The sequence below is a fragment of the Diachasma alloeum genome, unplaced genomic scaffold, assembly GCF_001412515.2.
Source record: "Diachasma alloeum isolate Michigan unplaced genomic scaffold, Dall2.0 Dall_scaffold_00438, whole genome shotgun sequence".
NCBI lineage: Eukaryota > Metazoa > Arthropoda > Insecta > Hymenoptera > Braconidae > Diachasma > Diachasma alloeum.
The window spans coordinates 185,590-203,956 of record NW_021680577.1 but is presented as its reverse complement, the minus strand read 5'-3'; the positions used below and the strand labels follow the sequence as shown (position 1 = coordinate 203,956).

The 18,367-nt window shown below is 35.2% G+C and overlaps 1 protein-coding gene across 2 annotated transcripts in view; it reads left to right on the top strand.

The window, feature by feature from the left end:
• The first annotated feature begins 10,015 nt into the window (after positions 1-10,015).
• LOC107042287 (F-box/WD repeat-containing protein 9) overlaps positions 10,016-18,367 on the top strand; it is a 44,308-nt gene continuing 35,956 nt past the window's right edge. The window contains exons 1-3 of one of the 2 annotated variants that reach the window (XM_015263283.1): positions 10,016-10,332; positions 15,959-16,118; positions 16,965-17,107. In XM_015263283.1, coding sequence (XP_015118769.1) covers positions 10,243-10,332; positions 15,959-16,118; positions 16,965-17,107 — 393 coding nt within the window. In that variant the 5' untranslated portion in view covers positions 10,016-10,242. Of the gene's footprint in view, positions 10,333-15,958; positions 16,179-16,964; positions 17,108-18,367 lie in introns of those variants that run through there. The other variant, XM_015263284.1, reaches the window with a different exon arrangement.

Below are 18,367 nucleotides of genomic sequence, written 5' to 3'. Positions count from 1 at the left end.
CAAATGTCATGCTGGCAGAGGCATCAGAGCCCCCTCTTTCACACAGAATCTCTCAATTATCTGACCGCTATATAATGCGCACGTTCTCCATCTCTCAACACCCTCTCCTTGAAAAACTCTCGACCCTCCACAACATCTTAGAGAAAAAGAACACAAATGTCCACAATATTCGAACCAATCTCCCTGTATACCAATCATACAAAAGACTCCTTAAACACCGACCCAAAATTCACTCTCACACTCATCTAGTCCCATACCAATTCCCCTTTAGCCTCATCAACACCACACCTCCAATCAACACCTCCCTAGGGAAAAAAATCAAGCAGAATAACAATGCCGACACCACGCTACTAGACGAACTCCGCACCGAAAATCTCGACCTCCACACTCAAATCTTCACAGATGGATCCAAAACCCATGACGGCTTATTCGTTGGTTTCGCAGTATACATCCCAACGCTGAACGTCGAAATAAAGCGACAAATCTCATCATACGCCTCAATTTTCACCGCCGAAGCCCTCGCAATTCTCACTGCCCTAGAAGAAGTCCGCCAGCGCAACTTACAAAAAGTCCTAATATTAACAGACTCCCTGAGCATCCTCGCAGCACTCACTAACTTCTCTCTCAAATCCACCTCGCATATCATCTATCAGATCCTCGAACTCTGGTCGCTTCTATCCCTCAGTGATATAGAAGTTTCATTTGTTTGGATCCCCTCCCACATAGGCATCTCTGGAAACGAATCAGTTGACTCGCTCGCCAAGGTCCCAATAAAGAATGGTGAAAACAATAACACCCCCATCCCTCACTCTGACTTTAAAGCATCTATCACGAGCCGAATGAAAACCCGAGCCTCCAATCTCCTTCGATTACAAGCCTCTAACTTAAATAAAGGAAAAGAATATTTCCAAAAATACTACACCGGTTGGCACCCACCCTGGTTTCAAAATCTTGACATTGAAAGACCCCAAATATCTANAATGGTGAAAACAACAACACCCCCATCCCTCACTCTGACTTTAAAGCATCTATCACGAGCCGAATGAAAACCCGAGCCTCCAATCTCCTTCGATTACAAGCCTCTAACTTAAATAAACGAACAGAATATTTCCAAAAATACTACACCGGTNAATGGTGAAAACAACAACACCCCCATCCCTCACTCTGACTTTAAAGCATCTATCACGAGCCGAATGAAAACCCGAGCCTCCAATCTCCTTCGATTACAAGCCTCTAACTTAAATAAAGGAAAAGAATATTTCCAAAAATACTACACCGGTTGGCACCCACCCTGGTTTCAAAATCTTGACATTGAAAGACCCCAAATATCTACCATCTCCAGACTAAGATCGAATCACTACAACTTAAACCAAAGTCTGCATAGAAAAAATATTGTCAACTCCCCCCTCTGCTCATGTAATCAAATCGAATCCTTCGCTCACGTGCTCTGGTACTGTCCCTTGTATGCTGGGGAACGCACAGTACTCGTCAAAGCTCTGAAAAAACTCCACATAAATTCCTTCAATCATATAAAACTACTATCCGCTCCCACCTCCAAAGAATCCTACCTTATAACCAACTACCTTAAATCCATAAATAAACTAGTTTAAAATCCCTGCACTCCTCACAATTCAAATCTCCCACACCAAACCTCGTCACCGACTCCAAAGTTCCTGAAATGCCCAATAGAGGGATAACGGCCGCAAGACAACTTAGTCAGTGCCACACAAAATCATATCATCATCATTATTTACAGGTACTTACTCGCTACGAAATTTTGCGGTTGAAGCGTTTCCATAGGCGCTAGCAATCTCCCTTATAATCTCGCCACCGCTACGAAATTTTGCGGTTGAAGCGTTTCCATAGGCGCTAGCAATCTCCCTTATAATCTCTGGGTCGAGTGCATGAAAAATCTCTATTCTTTATGGTCGAGTGTCAGGGGGCTGGATGACCCCAAGCTGAAATGAGTATCGATCGTCGGTAAAAAGGAGTGGGAGAGCCGGGGGGCCTTCGCAGCCCCACTCCGGCTGCTTATTTTATGTTTTTCAGGTAAAATAAATTATATATTATAGAAAACTATCGGAAAACTCATAAAAGGTAATCTGGTGGGTTCCAACGGATGAATCAAGCCACAGGGATCAAATACTCTAAACGAATATATATATTGCCGCCCAGTAAACAAAATTGTCCGATGAGTTAAAATTTACCAGCAATTCTTGGATACTATTATCCTCAAAATGGCTGACGGATTGCTGTCAATATGACGACAATTTAATCCCAAATGGAGATGATAACCCAGAAAAGTTATCATCAGGTTATCGGAAATACTTACTGCAAATTAGTAGCAAAAATTGACGGTAAATTGTCGAACTTGAATGTGCGCAACTCTTCAGATGAAATTTGCCGTCAATTTATCGACAAAATAAGGGATAATGTTGACGATTTCTATTTCAATATTATCACACCATTCAATGTCAATTAGTTGCATAAAAGTTGACTTTAAATTTCTAATAATATTATCAATTGATTCGACATCAATTTACTGTTAAGTTGTCGGCAGTTAGAGAGTCAATTAGTGGACTAATTAGTATTCTATTCATCCCAAATGAAAGGAAAGATATGGATTCTTCCAAGAGGGTGTGTTGTGGGACAGATTTGTAATGTTTCGATTAATATTATAACTTATTAATAAAAAGCCGGAATAAACAATTCTATTGCAATTGTCGTCTATTAATGTGGACGTCCACATGAAAAGAGTCTACTTCGTTGCATCTTGTTTCCGAGATATTAAAGTTTTTGTGTCTTTATTTTGTGTTCGCATTTTTAAACGGAGCTTTCGAGGTGTCGAGGTTTTCGAGGACATTCGAGAAAAATTCTCCAGTTTTTTGAAAAAATCGATAAAATTCTCTGGTTTTACAGTAAATTTGAGGAAACTTCTTGGTTTTTAAAGAATTAGAGAAAATCCTCCAGTTGTGTAGAAAATTCAAATAAATTCTGCACTTTATCTCAATCTTTGGGGCGGAAACTTTCTTCGCTACTGAAATGGTGATTCAATCGCAAAATTATCAACAGTCTAATTAGTTGATAACTCTTGAATTAATGCTCGGAGCAAAAAATCGAAGAGGACCTTTCGACTCATCATGTCATTCTTTTTCACCCCTTAATGACTTCGCCGAATATTTTGAGACACCCTGTTGAGCAAATGTTTACTTTCGGATCCCTAGACTGCTTGATGTACTTGGTACTTAAACCTGCCCAAAAGTATTAAGTACCTTGAGTACTTAGTACTTAGACGGGTTTAAGTACTAAGTACCCAGGTACTGGGTATTTAGTGATTAGACAGCTACTAAGTACTAGGCACTTGATGTACTACAGTACTTAGTACTCAGTAAGTATTAAGCTTGCCCATCACCGAGTTGTGAGTATACTGGAATATGTTTTCGATGTTCTTCTTGACTATGACTTGATTGACAATGAGATTGCCACGTATTCTACAATTTACATGTATTGAATAACTTGGATCTGATAGAAATATTTCCTGACATTGAAAAAAAAATGGATTGAAGAGATAAACTACGAATCACAAAATTATATCTGTAAAAATGTCAGATGTGTTGAAATATGATTCTGAAAAAGGTTTTCTTGACACTAAAAGATCAATTACAAATTATATGGGTTATTCCCCACCATTCAAATCTTGACCAATAGGAGCATGGGATTTGACATCACGTGGTGCGTATGATATCGATAATTTTTATGTAATACCACGCCTGTTGCTAAGCAATAAACAAAAGTTTTCCGTAGGAATTTAACCCGAGACAGTTGAAGAAACATCAAAGAGTAGTGACATTTGTGAAAATGATGGAGAAAAAAAAGACGATTTGGAGAAAAAAATGTTCATTTTGCCACGAAAATGTCAAATCCCAGCTCCCATTGATCGAGACTTGAATGGGGGGGGAATAACCCGCCGAATACCCCTCATGCTTGAAAATTAATCGAGTATTTCCCTCAAATTCCCCAGCTTAGCCACATGTGCATGCAGTTTGGCACAAAATACCTCGCGCAAGCGCTCGGGATTTTGATACTGCCCGTAAGTATTTCCCGAAAGTTTCGTTGCTTAGCAACATGTGCATGCAGTTTGGCACAAAATACTTCACGCAAGCTCTCGGGATTTTGATACTGCCAAACTTCATACACATGTTGCTAAGCAACGAAACTTTCGGGAAATACTCGATAATTTTCAAGCACCGGGGTATTATAACTGGTAATTCCATTATAATTATAACTGGTATTCCATGGGTAATTCGTCGGAAAAATTCTGAATTTCCAGAAAAAAATGATTTTTTTTTATTCCGATGGGTTTTTCACGGCAAAAATGAAGTTTTTCTGTACAAAAAAGTGGAAAATCGCGCTTGTGACCCGGTTCCCCAAAATTTATCACTTATTATACCACAAGAGCTTCAAAATTATTGGGTATTTCCCGATAGGTTCGTTGCAAACAAACGAAGGAGTCAAGTTTTTTCAGTTAAAAAATAACGAGCGCGAAGCGCGAGTGATTTTTCTGAAATACTTGACGACTTTGTTTGTATGCAGGGAACATTGAGGCAAATACCTGATTAATTTTGAAGTTCGAGTGGTATTCGGGGGATTATTTTTTCAATCCAAATTTCGGTCAACAGGATTGCACCATGAGACAAAATTGATCTGTTAGTTTCGACGAGGGGTTCACTCCACTGAAAGATCTTTTCTTTTTTACATAGCAACTACCAGAGAAAATTATCAAACAATTATCAGTTGAAAACCATGTTCTTTGTACCATGTGACGTCTAATGGTCTAATCCTGTTGACTGAAATTTGGATTGAAAAAATAATTAAGATTTTTTTTTATTTTTCATAAAAGATAGTTTTTTGCCATGATTTTGTCAAAATCCCAGACTTGGCGCAAAATGGTCAGATGGTAATTGGTGGAATTACCCATATAAGTGAATAAATATGAAATATGGAATAATTAAATCTAATTTCTCATCTTGTGGAATGATTATGGAAAAAAGGATGTTGGAAAAATTAATGAGAAATAGATTTCAAATTCTTCAAATTCTACAAATCCGTAATGAATAGGTATTTGACTGAAAGGAACAATAGATTCTCATATTTCTACATCAATAATATATGGGCAATGCCATGTGATCTCAACGTGGTCAAAACCCTCCCCATCGTCAATCATAAAGCCTATTTTTTTGGGGGTTGTATGTGAAATATGATGACTTCTCAAATTTTTCCTGATTTTTTTGACGCATTCTGCGAGCAGTTATTATATATTTTATTCCAAGTTTTGTCTTCGAACACCTACATCTTCCGTAAAAATCAACCAATTTATTTTCATTTTTTCAAAATGTGTGTCTTCTGACCTACTTTTCATACGGAAATGGTCAATTTTCTTTTCTTCGTTCTTCCATCGCTTTCCTTTCAAAAACGTCAAAAAAAATTTAAAAATACTTGTTTTCGCGGTTGTACCTATTCTATTTGTTTATAAAAATTTCAGTGGATATATTGGCTCCAAAATAAATATTTTCACCAAAGGCCAAAGTGAAGATCCCATTGGAACACATAAAAAATCATTCAATTGTTTGAGATCTGAATAAGGTGCATTGATTTTTCAAGCGACAAATTTACATTATGCATCCACGTTCAAATGCAGACGAAGTTTTGATATCTTTTTAATTTTTCATCATGAATTCGTATATTCAAATTGAAAATGGGAGCCACCTAATGAGATCTTAACTTTGGTCTTTGGTGGAAAATTGTTTTCTGGTCCTATATATTCACTGAAAATTTTATTAAAAAATTCCTCTTTGAAAATTGTGTCAGAAGATGCACATTTTGAAAAGAAAAAAAAATTGAATTGTTTGATTTTTATGCATGTTACAGGTGTGTGAAGATAACTTAGAACACAATACAACTGCTGACAAGACGCGGCAAAAATGTGAAAATATTTGAGAAGTCATCTTATTTCATACACAACCACAGAAAAAATTGGCTATATGATTGACGATGGTGAGGGTTTTGAAAGATTTTTATTTTGATCCAATTCCTTGACATCTCCTCAAAATTATCAATAGACTTTGAAGTTCAGAAAAGATATAGCCACTTTTATTCACTACTTGAATTTGCTTTAATCACAATATTGACAAATTTTGTTCATAATAAGATATTGAGGGGGGTGGGCCAAAGTGGAACAATGGCATTTTTGCATTGTTGCTCGGTAGATAATCGGTAGATAACCACGGGATCGTAACCCTCAAATAAATCACCATTTAACAAATTTAAGCCCGACATCAACTTTGCCCCACCCTTCAACTATACCAGCAAATTAGAAGACAAATAATGACAATATTTGAAAGCAAAACAATCCCTTCGTTTGTTGAAGATTTGTCATCAAATTTTGTACAAAAATTTGGCTTTATTTTGTCTGCTTTTCGATGGCAAACTTATCGGCAAATTTACGGATAATTCTCATGATAACTTGCTGATGCATAATAGACCAGTTATCGGAAAGTTTTGTCGTCATTATGTTGACATTTTTATTCCTAAACTGCGGAAAATTAGCAAGCAAATTGCCAACAAATTGTGAGCTCAATGTTTACTGGGCGGTTTCTAAAATATAAATCACAAATGGAAGTTTAGCGCGTAGCTATGTCCTCCAACTGACCCGCGGCGAATGCGAATTAAAAACCCACACAATTCTTTTTGTTCTTCTTTCGGACCCCTTTATTAGTAACTATTTCATGTAAATTAATATAATATTTATTCCCCAAGATGGATGACGCATGACAATTTTGTCATCAGGTTTTTCATTACATGAAATCTCCGGGATTCAAAATAAGGGTGGAGCGGGCGTATAACGGTCGAACCAGAAAACCAAGTGAAATGGCGAAACAGTTTTAAGTCTCAAAGGATCATGAGGGCCAAGTGGAAAAAATGAGTCAAATCTTTTCAAATATTTAATTCATCATCAATTGGAAATGTAGATTGCCAACTATTTTACTATTTTTTAATTTCTATTAGTATATTTAAACCTTGATCAATTTAAGTCGGAAATTCTTTCAATATTGAAGAATCGGAAGATTGATAGCCATCCCTGATACTAAAGGTTCCACCAAAAATTTCTCGAAAGAAGGCATGTGATAGATACACCGAAAATAATAACAATTAAATATACTATCGCCTATCTTGATTGACGCTCATTATTGTCATATTTGTCCTGCATTAATTACACTGACCGACAAAATGAAATCGGTGGAAAAGGACATTTTCCAAAAAATTAAAACTAAAGGAATTTCTCATGGTATTGAAGGGGAAAACACGGAAATACGGTTGAGAAATAATTTTTTTCCTTATACCTTTTGGTTTTTACGGATACTGTTCCTTCTCATTTTTACTTTTCCGACTATCGTTCTCAAACCGATTGTCTCTCTAGTCTCCAAACCCAATCTCAAATCTCAATCTCGAAATTTTCTTACAAGGGATCAATCGAAAGATTCTTTTGGCTAGAAAGAAATCAAATACTCTCCTTATTGCAACAAATAAAAGGAACTTCAATTTTAGAGAATTTCGATTTCTCCCGATCAAATGTATCTCAAGAAGAGATAACTGATATTCACTGCGAAATCATGTTTATTTCAAAATTAACAACCAAATGATAGTTGGTTCAAATAAAATTCTCTTGATAAAATTATTTTTTTCTATCAGTGTAGCCATGGGTAAAAATATTGATAATAATACCCTTTTGATTCTATCGGAATATGATGGGAATCGCAGATTTTGTTGTTGAGTTACAGCACATTGTTTATCATGATTTGAAAGAGAAAATCAATTTTTTCATCATTACTAAGAGAATCATCAGCAATAGTAGTTAAATCAGGCCTTGAAAAGTATACTTAAATGCGTTCTTAATCGAGTTGAAAAAAGGCGAGAACAGCCATAAATCCTGCCGATACACTGATTAAAACTTAAGGATATCAAAGTATTTTGGTTTTTTTTTCTCCAGTGAAATTCTTTTCTTTTTTTGTAGTTGAATATAAGAGCTTTCATTTGAGCCCCATTTGACCCTAAGTCTCTGGGCATTTCACGATGATTTTATTATTTAAACTTTGCAAGTCTGAATTTGAATCTGGATATCGAGCCGTTAGGAAGCATTTTAAAAATATGAAAATTATTAAGACGGTTAACTTTTGGAGGCAGATTGATAAAATTGCAATTTTCGAAAATTACGAGCATTTTCTACAAATAATTTATAAACAATTTTCCACCATAAAAATCATTTGTTCAAAATCGTAACAAATTTATTCACATTCAAAATTTTACCAAAAATTTATTTCATATCTAAAAAATAAGGTTTCCGAAATTTTAAACAATTTCAATTATTTATTTATGAAAAATTGAAAATTAATTAATTTATTAAACATTGAAAATGGTTGAATCTATGGTGTAGTCTCTACCGAACTGTAAAATATACTTGGATATCCTTAATTGAACTTTGATTAAGCCGGGACTGAAAACGAATTCGAGTTTTCAGAAGGTCTAAATATCGAATTATTTGACAGAAGGAATAATACGTAAAATTTTGATGACATTCCAATTAATGATAGAAGGATAAACAGGTCAATTTCTGGATGGGGGTAGTTTCTGGACGATTTCAACTTGCATGAAATATTCCATAAATAAATTGAAAATTGCACTGATTATTTTTAGTAATCGGATCTGGTCTTCCCTGAGCCAATCAGAGTTCAGTATTCAATAACATGAAGTACTTCCCAATTAAAATTACAGCGGTTATTTCCCCCTAGCTTTTGATAATTTCCCTGTAGCTTTTGATAATTTCCCTCTAGCTCTGCAATTGTTTCTGTAACCAAATAACTGTCAAATATTATCCTGTGGAGTGAAAGAAAGTCATGAAGAAAGTCAAAATCGGAGTCGGTTTGGGAAGGATCCGATTACAAAAAATAATCCGTCGAATACTACTCGACCTTCAAAATTAATCGGACACTTCCCTCATGTTTTCCTGCGTATCAACGATCGGGATAAGTTTTGCACAAAAATCCCTCGCGCAGCGCCCCCGGGATTTTAATCTGCAAAACTTCTCCCTCTCGTTGCTACGCAACAAAACAATCGGGAAATATCCGATAATTTTGCAGGTCTCGTGGTATTACTACTGATTATTTCACCTTTCAACAATATTACTCTTGTGTAATCACATGATCAATTACTTTTTCCATTGATCGACGTTTGATAAATAAAAAAAAATATGGCCCAGTCGTCCAGAAATTGGGAAGCCCGGTGGCCTGGCGTAGTGGTTAAGGCCGTTGCCTCACAACGGATAGGTTCCAGGTTCGATTCCTGGCCGGGTAGAATGGTGAGATCTAACCATTTTTAAAGTCTTGATCAATCGCCATATAGTCTCATCAGANAAAAAAAGCAAAAAAAAAAAAAAAAAAAAAAAGAAATTGGGAGTTTCGGCTGCATTCAACTATTTCTTAATTTAATTATTCTGTGTTTTGTTATTTTCACTTTAAATAATTTCTTTCTGCTAATTAAAACATTCTTGAAGGTATGGATGCCATCATATCCCCATTTAGGTGATTCCAGCAATCGTCCAGCAATTGGCCTGTTCACCCTACTGTGGCATGAAAAAATAGAAGAAGAAAATAGAAAAATGAAAAAAAAAGAATAATTGAAAAAAAGATAACCCATGCGAAAGCAAATTGCTAATTTATTATCAACAATTACTCTACTCATTTATTTTAAAAAATGCAATTGTCCACCTATTTTTCTTTGTGAAATTAAAAAAAATGATCAACAGACATTTTTTTTAAATGAAAACCATTCAGTTTGAAAAGAAGAACGGAAATTTTTTACATTCTCCAATTCGAAATTAACCTCGTGGAATCATCGTGAACCATCGGTAATCTCCGGACTTCGTGAATATATCAGTGTTGCAGTCTCTGAGTGTTGCGGCCAAACACAACTGTTGGACAGTATTAGGACAGTCCGCAGCTGTAGTTGTGTCGTTATAAACGTCAACCCCAACAATAATTCAAGTCAAACCGAATTTCGTTATAAAAAATACTTTAAGAAACCGAACTAATGTTTTAAATAGCTCCTTTGTTTTTTCCAAAGACCAGTGAGTGAGTTTTTACGAATGAGAAGCGAAGTGTTAGCCTCAAAAGACAACTCCCCTTGGCGATGGGCGATCGAGAATTCGATGTCACGACAAGTGAGGATTTTCCAGAGGAGCTGGAGCCACATATTTCACTTCTGGATCTTCCAGTGGAGGTAAGAGTACTCTAAATAGTTTCATAATTCGTTTTTCTCGAGGCTCTCCTGAGGCTTTTAGACGGATTTTTGGAGCCATTCAGATCAAAACAAATGCATCAGCTGATAGGGGATATTTAAATGACCTTATATGGTGTCTATTACTTTTTTCTTGTGTTGGAGGCGAATGAACGCATGATTTTTTTTTGCCAATTTTGACGAACATTTTTTGACACTATCTCAGGGGCATTGAGGATATTCAAGTACCTTTTACAATTTGCTACAGAACACACCATAGATTCAACCATTTTCAATCATGGAATTTGTCAATTAAATTGCGTGAGAAAAATTTGACAAAAATCATGAATATTTAGCATCATTAAAATTACATTTTCCACTGAATTATTTTTTCAAATATTGGTTCTTTATAAATAAATAATTGAAATTGTTCAAACTTTCTCTTTTTTTCATATTTTGTAGACCTGCAAAGTTTAAATAATAAAATCATTGTAAAATGTTCAAAAACTTGGGGTCAAATGCGGTTCAAATCAAATGTCTGAGGTTCGACTACAAAAGTAGAAAAGCATTTTACAGGAGAAAAAATCGCCAAAGCACTTGGCCATCCTTCATTCCAATGTAGGCTAGAAATCAGAATAATTTTTAGAAGCATTAAAAAGAGAATTACTGCATCTTTGTTGTAAATTTTTCAAAAGAAGAAAATTAATAGATGATTGTGCTGTATAACTCATTCTGGTGGGATTTTCCAAGTTTTTATACTTCTTTGCTTGGAGAATATTTCATATCGGTTGTCAGTTGTCAGAAAACCAAACCTCTTATGGCTTTACGAATATTCAATCAATTTAACAATTGGTATACTCAGACAAAAATTTCTTTATCCTTTGAAAAATTGTATTTCAATTATTTTCATTGAGAAATTAACATTTCGAGAATGGAAACCATGGAAACCTGTAGCCTGAAATTAGGTTCCTAAGGGAAAAGAAGATTTAAAGTAGCTCTACCCTTACGGTAAATTCAAAGATTATTGAAAATTGCAAAAAAATTGCAGAAAACTCGATTAGATGCGGAATTCTAATTTTTTGCTCAATTTAATTATCGTTTTGGTTTTTCAAAGAAGAAATTTTTAAAAATCAGGATTTAACCCAGTGTCTTATGTGAAAATCAACATTTCCATTGTAATCAAAGATTAAAATCTGATTTTTTTTTTCATTAGATGTGAAAAAATCAAGAATTTTTTTGACACCTCATAAAAAATAATCCACCGTTCTGCAAACAAGTTTTATTATTCATTTATAAGAGGGAGATGTTTGACAAAATATCAATATTTTGCGAAATTTAATTTAGATAATACTGACTGGGTATGAATTTTTTCAAATTTTTTCCGTGCAATTTAGTTGAAAAATTTTAAAACTGAAAATATCCAAAAGTACAGCGTAGCCCGGCCGAAGGGTAGAGCTACTTTAAGGTAAATGATCCTACGCTCGTCTAGCTAAGTGGAACACTATAAAAATGAGTGTGAAAATGTGATGTTTTAAATTAAACATCATACGGTAAAACCTTCCGGGTTAGAATTCACTTATATTAATCATGATAACTACCACATTTTAATAAATAACCATCCATAAATGTGGAAAGTCCCGTATCCCTACGCTTGCTCGCTTGTCCCCATGCACGTTTGACACATGTCCCTATCCTCGTCTCGTAATTTGAGTGATATGGAAAGGGTATATCCAACTAATAACATTGTGAGCATCCTATTTTATGATAAAACAACATTAAAACATATCTCGAGGCGCAAAATTATATTTCAATGGGACAGTCCAATCTTGAAAATGATTTTTTCATCCGTTTAGTCTGTTACCAGTTAACAGCTGTTTGCACGTCGAGCAAAGGATCAATGCCATTTCCATTGTATCTATTTTTTTTATTGCCGAAATTTCTGTGAAATATTAAGCTATGACTATAATTTATGCATTTTTACTGCTTTTTTAACCATCCGAAATCTCGGTCAAGGGATTTCTAATCCCTTTTGCTTCCAAATGGAAGCTTTGTATGCGTTCAAAATTAAGTTTCCAAATTTTTGTGTCAGAGTAACTAAATATGGTCTAAAAAGTCCAAATATGCGATTTTTAGATGGTGTCTGTATGCATATGTATATGTATGTGTGTATGTACTTTTTTTCAATTTTTGTTTTTTCAATTTTCTTTATAGGAGCTTGATGAAATTTCATGAATTTTTCCGTGGATATAGACGTTAATGGGCTCTATTCATCAACACCAATTAAATGAATTCAATTATTCATAGAGTTTGTGATATATTGGTACTTTTTCAAAAATCGATTTTTCGACGCTCAGTCCAAGAATTGTTATCAGAATGAAATGAATCATGGCTTTAAAAAATTGTATTGATAGCCTCTTGATGCGGATCGCATCTATCACTGTTAAGCTACAGCATATAGTTTGTGAGATTTTTTTTTTCATTTTTGTCATGATAAACTGGAAAAATTAACAGTCATATCAATGAAATCATGGCTCAAAGAGATTGTTTTGATGCTTTCTCGATGAAGTGCAAAGATGATGAAAACAGCATAACTATCTATTAAGCTGCATAGTAGCAATATGACGCTTTAGGTCATATGGCGGCCATATATGGGTCATATGGGATCATTTAAAAGTTGTACGGGATCATATGAGATCATTTGGTTATCAGGTCACATGGTATCATAATCGGCTCATATGGGCTCATATGGGGTTATATGAAGTGATATGGGTTCATATGAGGTTCATATAGGGGCTGCATGAGGTCATATTGGACTAATATGGCATTATATGGGGGTCACACGGGGTCATATGGGTCTCATTAGTATTCAAAACAATGAAAAAAAAGAGTAATAAATTTCAAAAATAGAGAATCCATTCAGAAGCATATTGCTAATTTGTTAGCAACATAAACTATACCCATATACAGAAAATGCCATTATCCACTTGTTTACGATTATAACGGAGATATCAACATTTTAGAATTGTGAGTTTCTTAACTTGCAGCTTAAGAATTCACTGTCGTAGCACCAGTTGATGTGAATGGGAGTTTTCTCTCTTATTCTTCACTAAATCACTGTTCATTGATGTCAATAACTTTCCTTATTAACTAACATAATAACTCCAATTGTATTTCACTCTTAAAACATTCTTATGACTGTCAAAATGATTAAAATTTGATATCTCGCGACATCAGAACGAGCATAGGTACATTTACCTTAGTTGGACTATCAATTGCTGTCATCTCATTTCTTTTAACATTAATTTTTCATGTAGTTGGGTAATGAAGGGGTTGGTAAATAATTTTGAAACTACTCATTCATTTTATCTGATTGCTTCTTTGCCACTGTATTCATCAATATCTACTTGAATTTTTCCAATTATTGCTATTAGTTTTTCGGCAGTAGCATTCTATATGAGTGGTAACTACTGTCGGTGTCAAAAGTAGAGACCACTCGAAATAAACGTCTATAACTCAGTGAAAAAAAATCTTAAAAATATGAGACCAAATACACTGTGTAATATAAGTATTTCGCTTGCCCAATACGGAGTTTCAAGTTTTTAATTTGATTGGTTTATTTATAATCGCTCTGAGAAGCCGAAAACCCCCCCGATTTTCAGGGTCCGTAAAAGTCGGCAAACTTTGAACCGCTAGCAAACGTACGAAATTTTTTTTTTTAAATCGTCAATTTTTTTCAGTGATTTGTATAACCCCTGAGAAGCCAACCAGGGAAGAAAAAGATCGAAATTGCGATAATTATTCATTTTATTTATAGAAATGTCGACTGCGGCTATTTCGTTGTAGAATTGCCGAGCCGACCTGAAAAAAAAACAATGCATTTGGAGTTCAATGTAAAACACTTCCGGTCAATAGTTTTTCAATAAACAATCTCCGTTGATTTTTAAAAAAATCAAGAAAATTTGTCAAAAAAAGTGCTGTTAAAACGATCATAACTCGTTANTTCTGCAAAATGAACTTCAAATTCATTACGACAGCAAATTTTTGAATAAGAATTGAATGATATTCCAGTATTCGTTCCAAAATTTTGGGACCGAATATAGGAAATAATTTATTTTTGGGGTCATGACCACTGCCACATCCCCGTCGTTGGCCCTGGGTAATGCTAAGAACAGTGGATGAGTTTATATTTAAACATAACAAATAATAATTAATTGTAGCCACATGTTTCAAATGATTAATATTGATGAAACCCATTAGTACGTATAATTAATGATACAATTATTAAAAAGAAAAATATTCGTGTTCGTATTTTTGTTTTAATGGGAAAGTAGCAATGTACAGTATATTGGCGCCCCAAAGGGCCCAAACGGCTGAAACTGGTATCGACGCCCCTGAAAAAGGTAGCCGGGCGCACATGCGTTTTTAATTTTGAGGGACTGGCGGTGAGCGGGCCCATAAACCCCATAACGAGTTATGATCGTTTTAACAGCACTTTTTTTGACAAATTTTCTTGATTTTTTTAAAAATCAACGGAGATTGTTTATTGAAAAACTATTGACCGAATGTGTTTTACATTGAACTCAAAATGCATTGTTTTTTTTTCAGGTCGGCTCGGCAATTCTACAACGAATTAGCCGCAGTCGACATTTCTATGAATAAAATGAATAATTATCGCAATTTCGATCTTTTTCTTCCCTGGTTGGCTTCTCAGGGGTTATACAAATCTCTGAAAAAATTAACGATTTTTAAAAAAAAATGTTCGTACGTTTGCTAGCGGTTCAAAGTTTGCCGACTTTTACGGACCCTGAAAATCGGGGGGTTTTTCGGCTTCTCACAGCGATTATCAATAAACTAATCAAATTAAAAACTTGAAACTCCGTATTGGGCAAGCGAAATACTTATATTACACAGTGTATTTGGTCTCATATTTTTACGATTTTTTTTCACTGAGTTATAGACGTTTATTTCGAGTGGTCTCTACTTTTGACACCGACAGTAGGTATCAGGTAATCCTGATCCCTAAAAGATTGACAGGCTTGATTCATAGAAACCATGAATGATTTCCTCAAGCAACAAGAAAAACTTCAACAATTTGGGGACAAAGGATTGGCAGCTCTGAATTTTATTCACAAGTTACTAACGAAACTAAATATAAATTAATTAGAGCTCTCTACCATTACATGATAGTTGCTTTCTGTCATCTCCTCTAAGATACAAAGCTTCAGTCAATACTCATGAGATACTTAAGTTTAGAACGAAATCTTGAGATAAGTCGTTTTGAAAATGTTTTCTGAGTTACGTAGTTTCCTTTAGGAGCCATCGAAGTCTTAAAAAAAACAAAATATATGGAAATTTTCAATTCAGCATCAATAGAAAATCGCGCAGGCGCTACCAAATTTTCAATATAGATAGACAAAAACTCGTAGTATTTGTGGAACAATTTCATTAGAATTTCCTAACGCTACTAAATTTTGCACATGTGCTATTCGATTTTTATATCCTTTCCCTTGATAGACCGATAAAAAATATTGAACAATCAAATTTTGAAAATTATCATAATGCTGCCAGAAAAATACAATCATCTACTCTTTTAATTTAATTTCGGTAATTATCGCGCAATTTCTTTCAGGTTTTCCTCCACATATGCTCGTTCCTCGACGCCTCGACTCTTGTACACAATCTTGGACTTGTGTGTAAACAATTTCATGAGATTCTGAAGGACGACTCATTGTGGAAAGTGAGGATCAACCAAATATGGCCAAACGCTCGTTATCCAATTTTACCTCCTGGTTAGAGATTCATTAATTAACAGATATAAACCAAAGAATCGTCTTGGTCCACAGATATGGGTACATGTGAACATTGAGTATTCACCCCGGGGCTTCTTTGTTTGCAAACAGTATTGCATGACCACCTATTACAAGCCACGTTTCACTGGAGTAGTATGAGAATTACCAACAGAGAAGAATTGGAACACAATAATTTAATTTATCTGAATAGAAAAATTCTACTCGTTTTTGAGCGATTCTTTTGAAGAATTCCGCAACTATCTTGCACGTTCCTATTTACTAAAGATGAAAGAAACGTGAAGTTATTTTATATCGAAATATCTCGAAACTGCCTGACCGCTAATCCTTAATTCTGATTGGTCAATATGTGACACGAAGTTATTCACAAAAAAAACACGTGGCATTTTCAAATTCTTCAGTGGTAAATTTTTTTTCCATATATATACTATTTCGTCATTAGGCCGAAAAAAACTTAATCATATTCGGCAATCATATTCGTCAGAAAAGTTTTTTTTGGTCGTATGACAAACAATATTTTTTGTTATGACGCGGCCGTCATGACAGAGATTCACGGACGCGGAGCGGAGCATCCGTGAAGCGCTGCCTCACGGCCGCAATGGCGAAATATACTATTTTGAAACTAGGATTTGAAGAAAATGTGCAAGAATTCTCAATGATGCAGCATACTTAGAAACTTCTACCATAAATTTTCCAATTTTTTTTTCATTATTTTCACTCTTCCATCGAAACACCTTAATAAGTGCGTCTGTATCATTTTTCTTTGTATTTTCAATTTCAGAATGAAAAGTTGATTACAGTAAACAATTTTTTCATTGTGTTTTTCAGATGAAAATGACGAGCTTTTTTGGAAATTATCATGTGTGATGATCGAAAGACAAGCCAGTCTGTGGAGGAACAGAGATCTTCTCGAGAATTTCTCCCTTCAAAACGGACATTATGGAACAGTTGATGCAGTTTTACTTATAAACGTAAATATAATCCATTTTCATTATTTTCTTCCTACTATTTCACACGTATGAAAAAATTCAATGGAACCAGCCTGCACTCTCTCTAAGAAATTCTATTGAATCTAGATCGAAACCTCTACTGGATAAATTTCCTGAGTTTTTATGCTGTATCTTTATCATGTTCACGATTGCCTTTAGAATCTGAATTGTTATTTAATTTTACCGCGGATTGTTAATCACGAAGTGCCCGGATTGAGAGAACTAATTTAACACCAATGAAAGAAAACAATATTTAATTGCACAACTCAAGTTATATACACTTTAGGTATTGAATCAGCGCAAATATGATTATCATTCACGGAGCTACGATTAACAGTCTCAGTGTCCAAAAGGTGCCCAATTCGGCACTCCGCCCAGCTGATCGGGCGATGACCGTAGATTTCGGGGCTCCCGTGATTGCCTTCAAGTGCTAGCGCGGTTATATTCGCAATCGCGAACAATCATAATATTATAAAATCCAAGAAAAAAACTTGGAAAATCACTCAGAACGAATTGTATAAAAAAATCCACATCTATTAATTTTGTTCTTTTGAAAACTTAACGACAAAGATGCAATCGTTCTCTTTCTAATGCTTCAAAACAAAAAATATGCTCATTTCTATCTTTCATTGCATGGAAAAACGAACCAAGTGTGGCACAAACATGGACGCACAAGTTGGTCCGAGAGTACGCTACCCCTGGGAACTAACGTCTATAATTCGATGAAAAAAAAATCGTAAAAATATGAGACCAATTGCACTGTGTAATATAAGTATTTCACTCGCCCAATACGAAGTTTCAAGTTTTTAATTTGATTAGTTTATTTATAATCGCTGTGAGAAGCCGAAAAACAACCCGATTTTCAAGGTCCGCAAAGTCGGCAAACTTTGAACCGCTACCATAGGTACGAAAATTTTTTTTTTTTAATCCTCAATTTTTTCAGAGATTCGTTGAACCCTTGGAAATCCAACGAGAGAATAAAAAACTCAATATTGTAATAGTATATTGTGTCATTAGGACCGTAGAGGGAGGTTTGCGATGAGTCCTGTCTTACCGACTGCCGAGTGCTGCTAACTCACACGAATCGCAAACCGACGTCACGGTCCGTATGACACATACTATTTTTTGTCATGAAGTCCCGTTGAAGGTGAGGGGGAGGGGAAGGGGAGGGGGCGCAGAAGCGGGGTCCAGGGGCCGCAGGCCTCGGTGGGGGGGGGGGGGGGGGGGGGGGGGGGGCCCCCC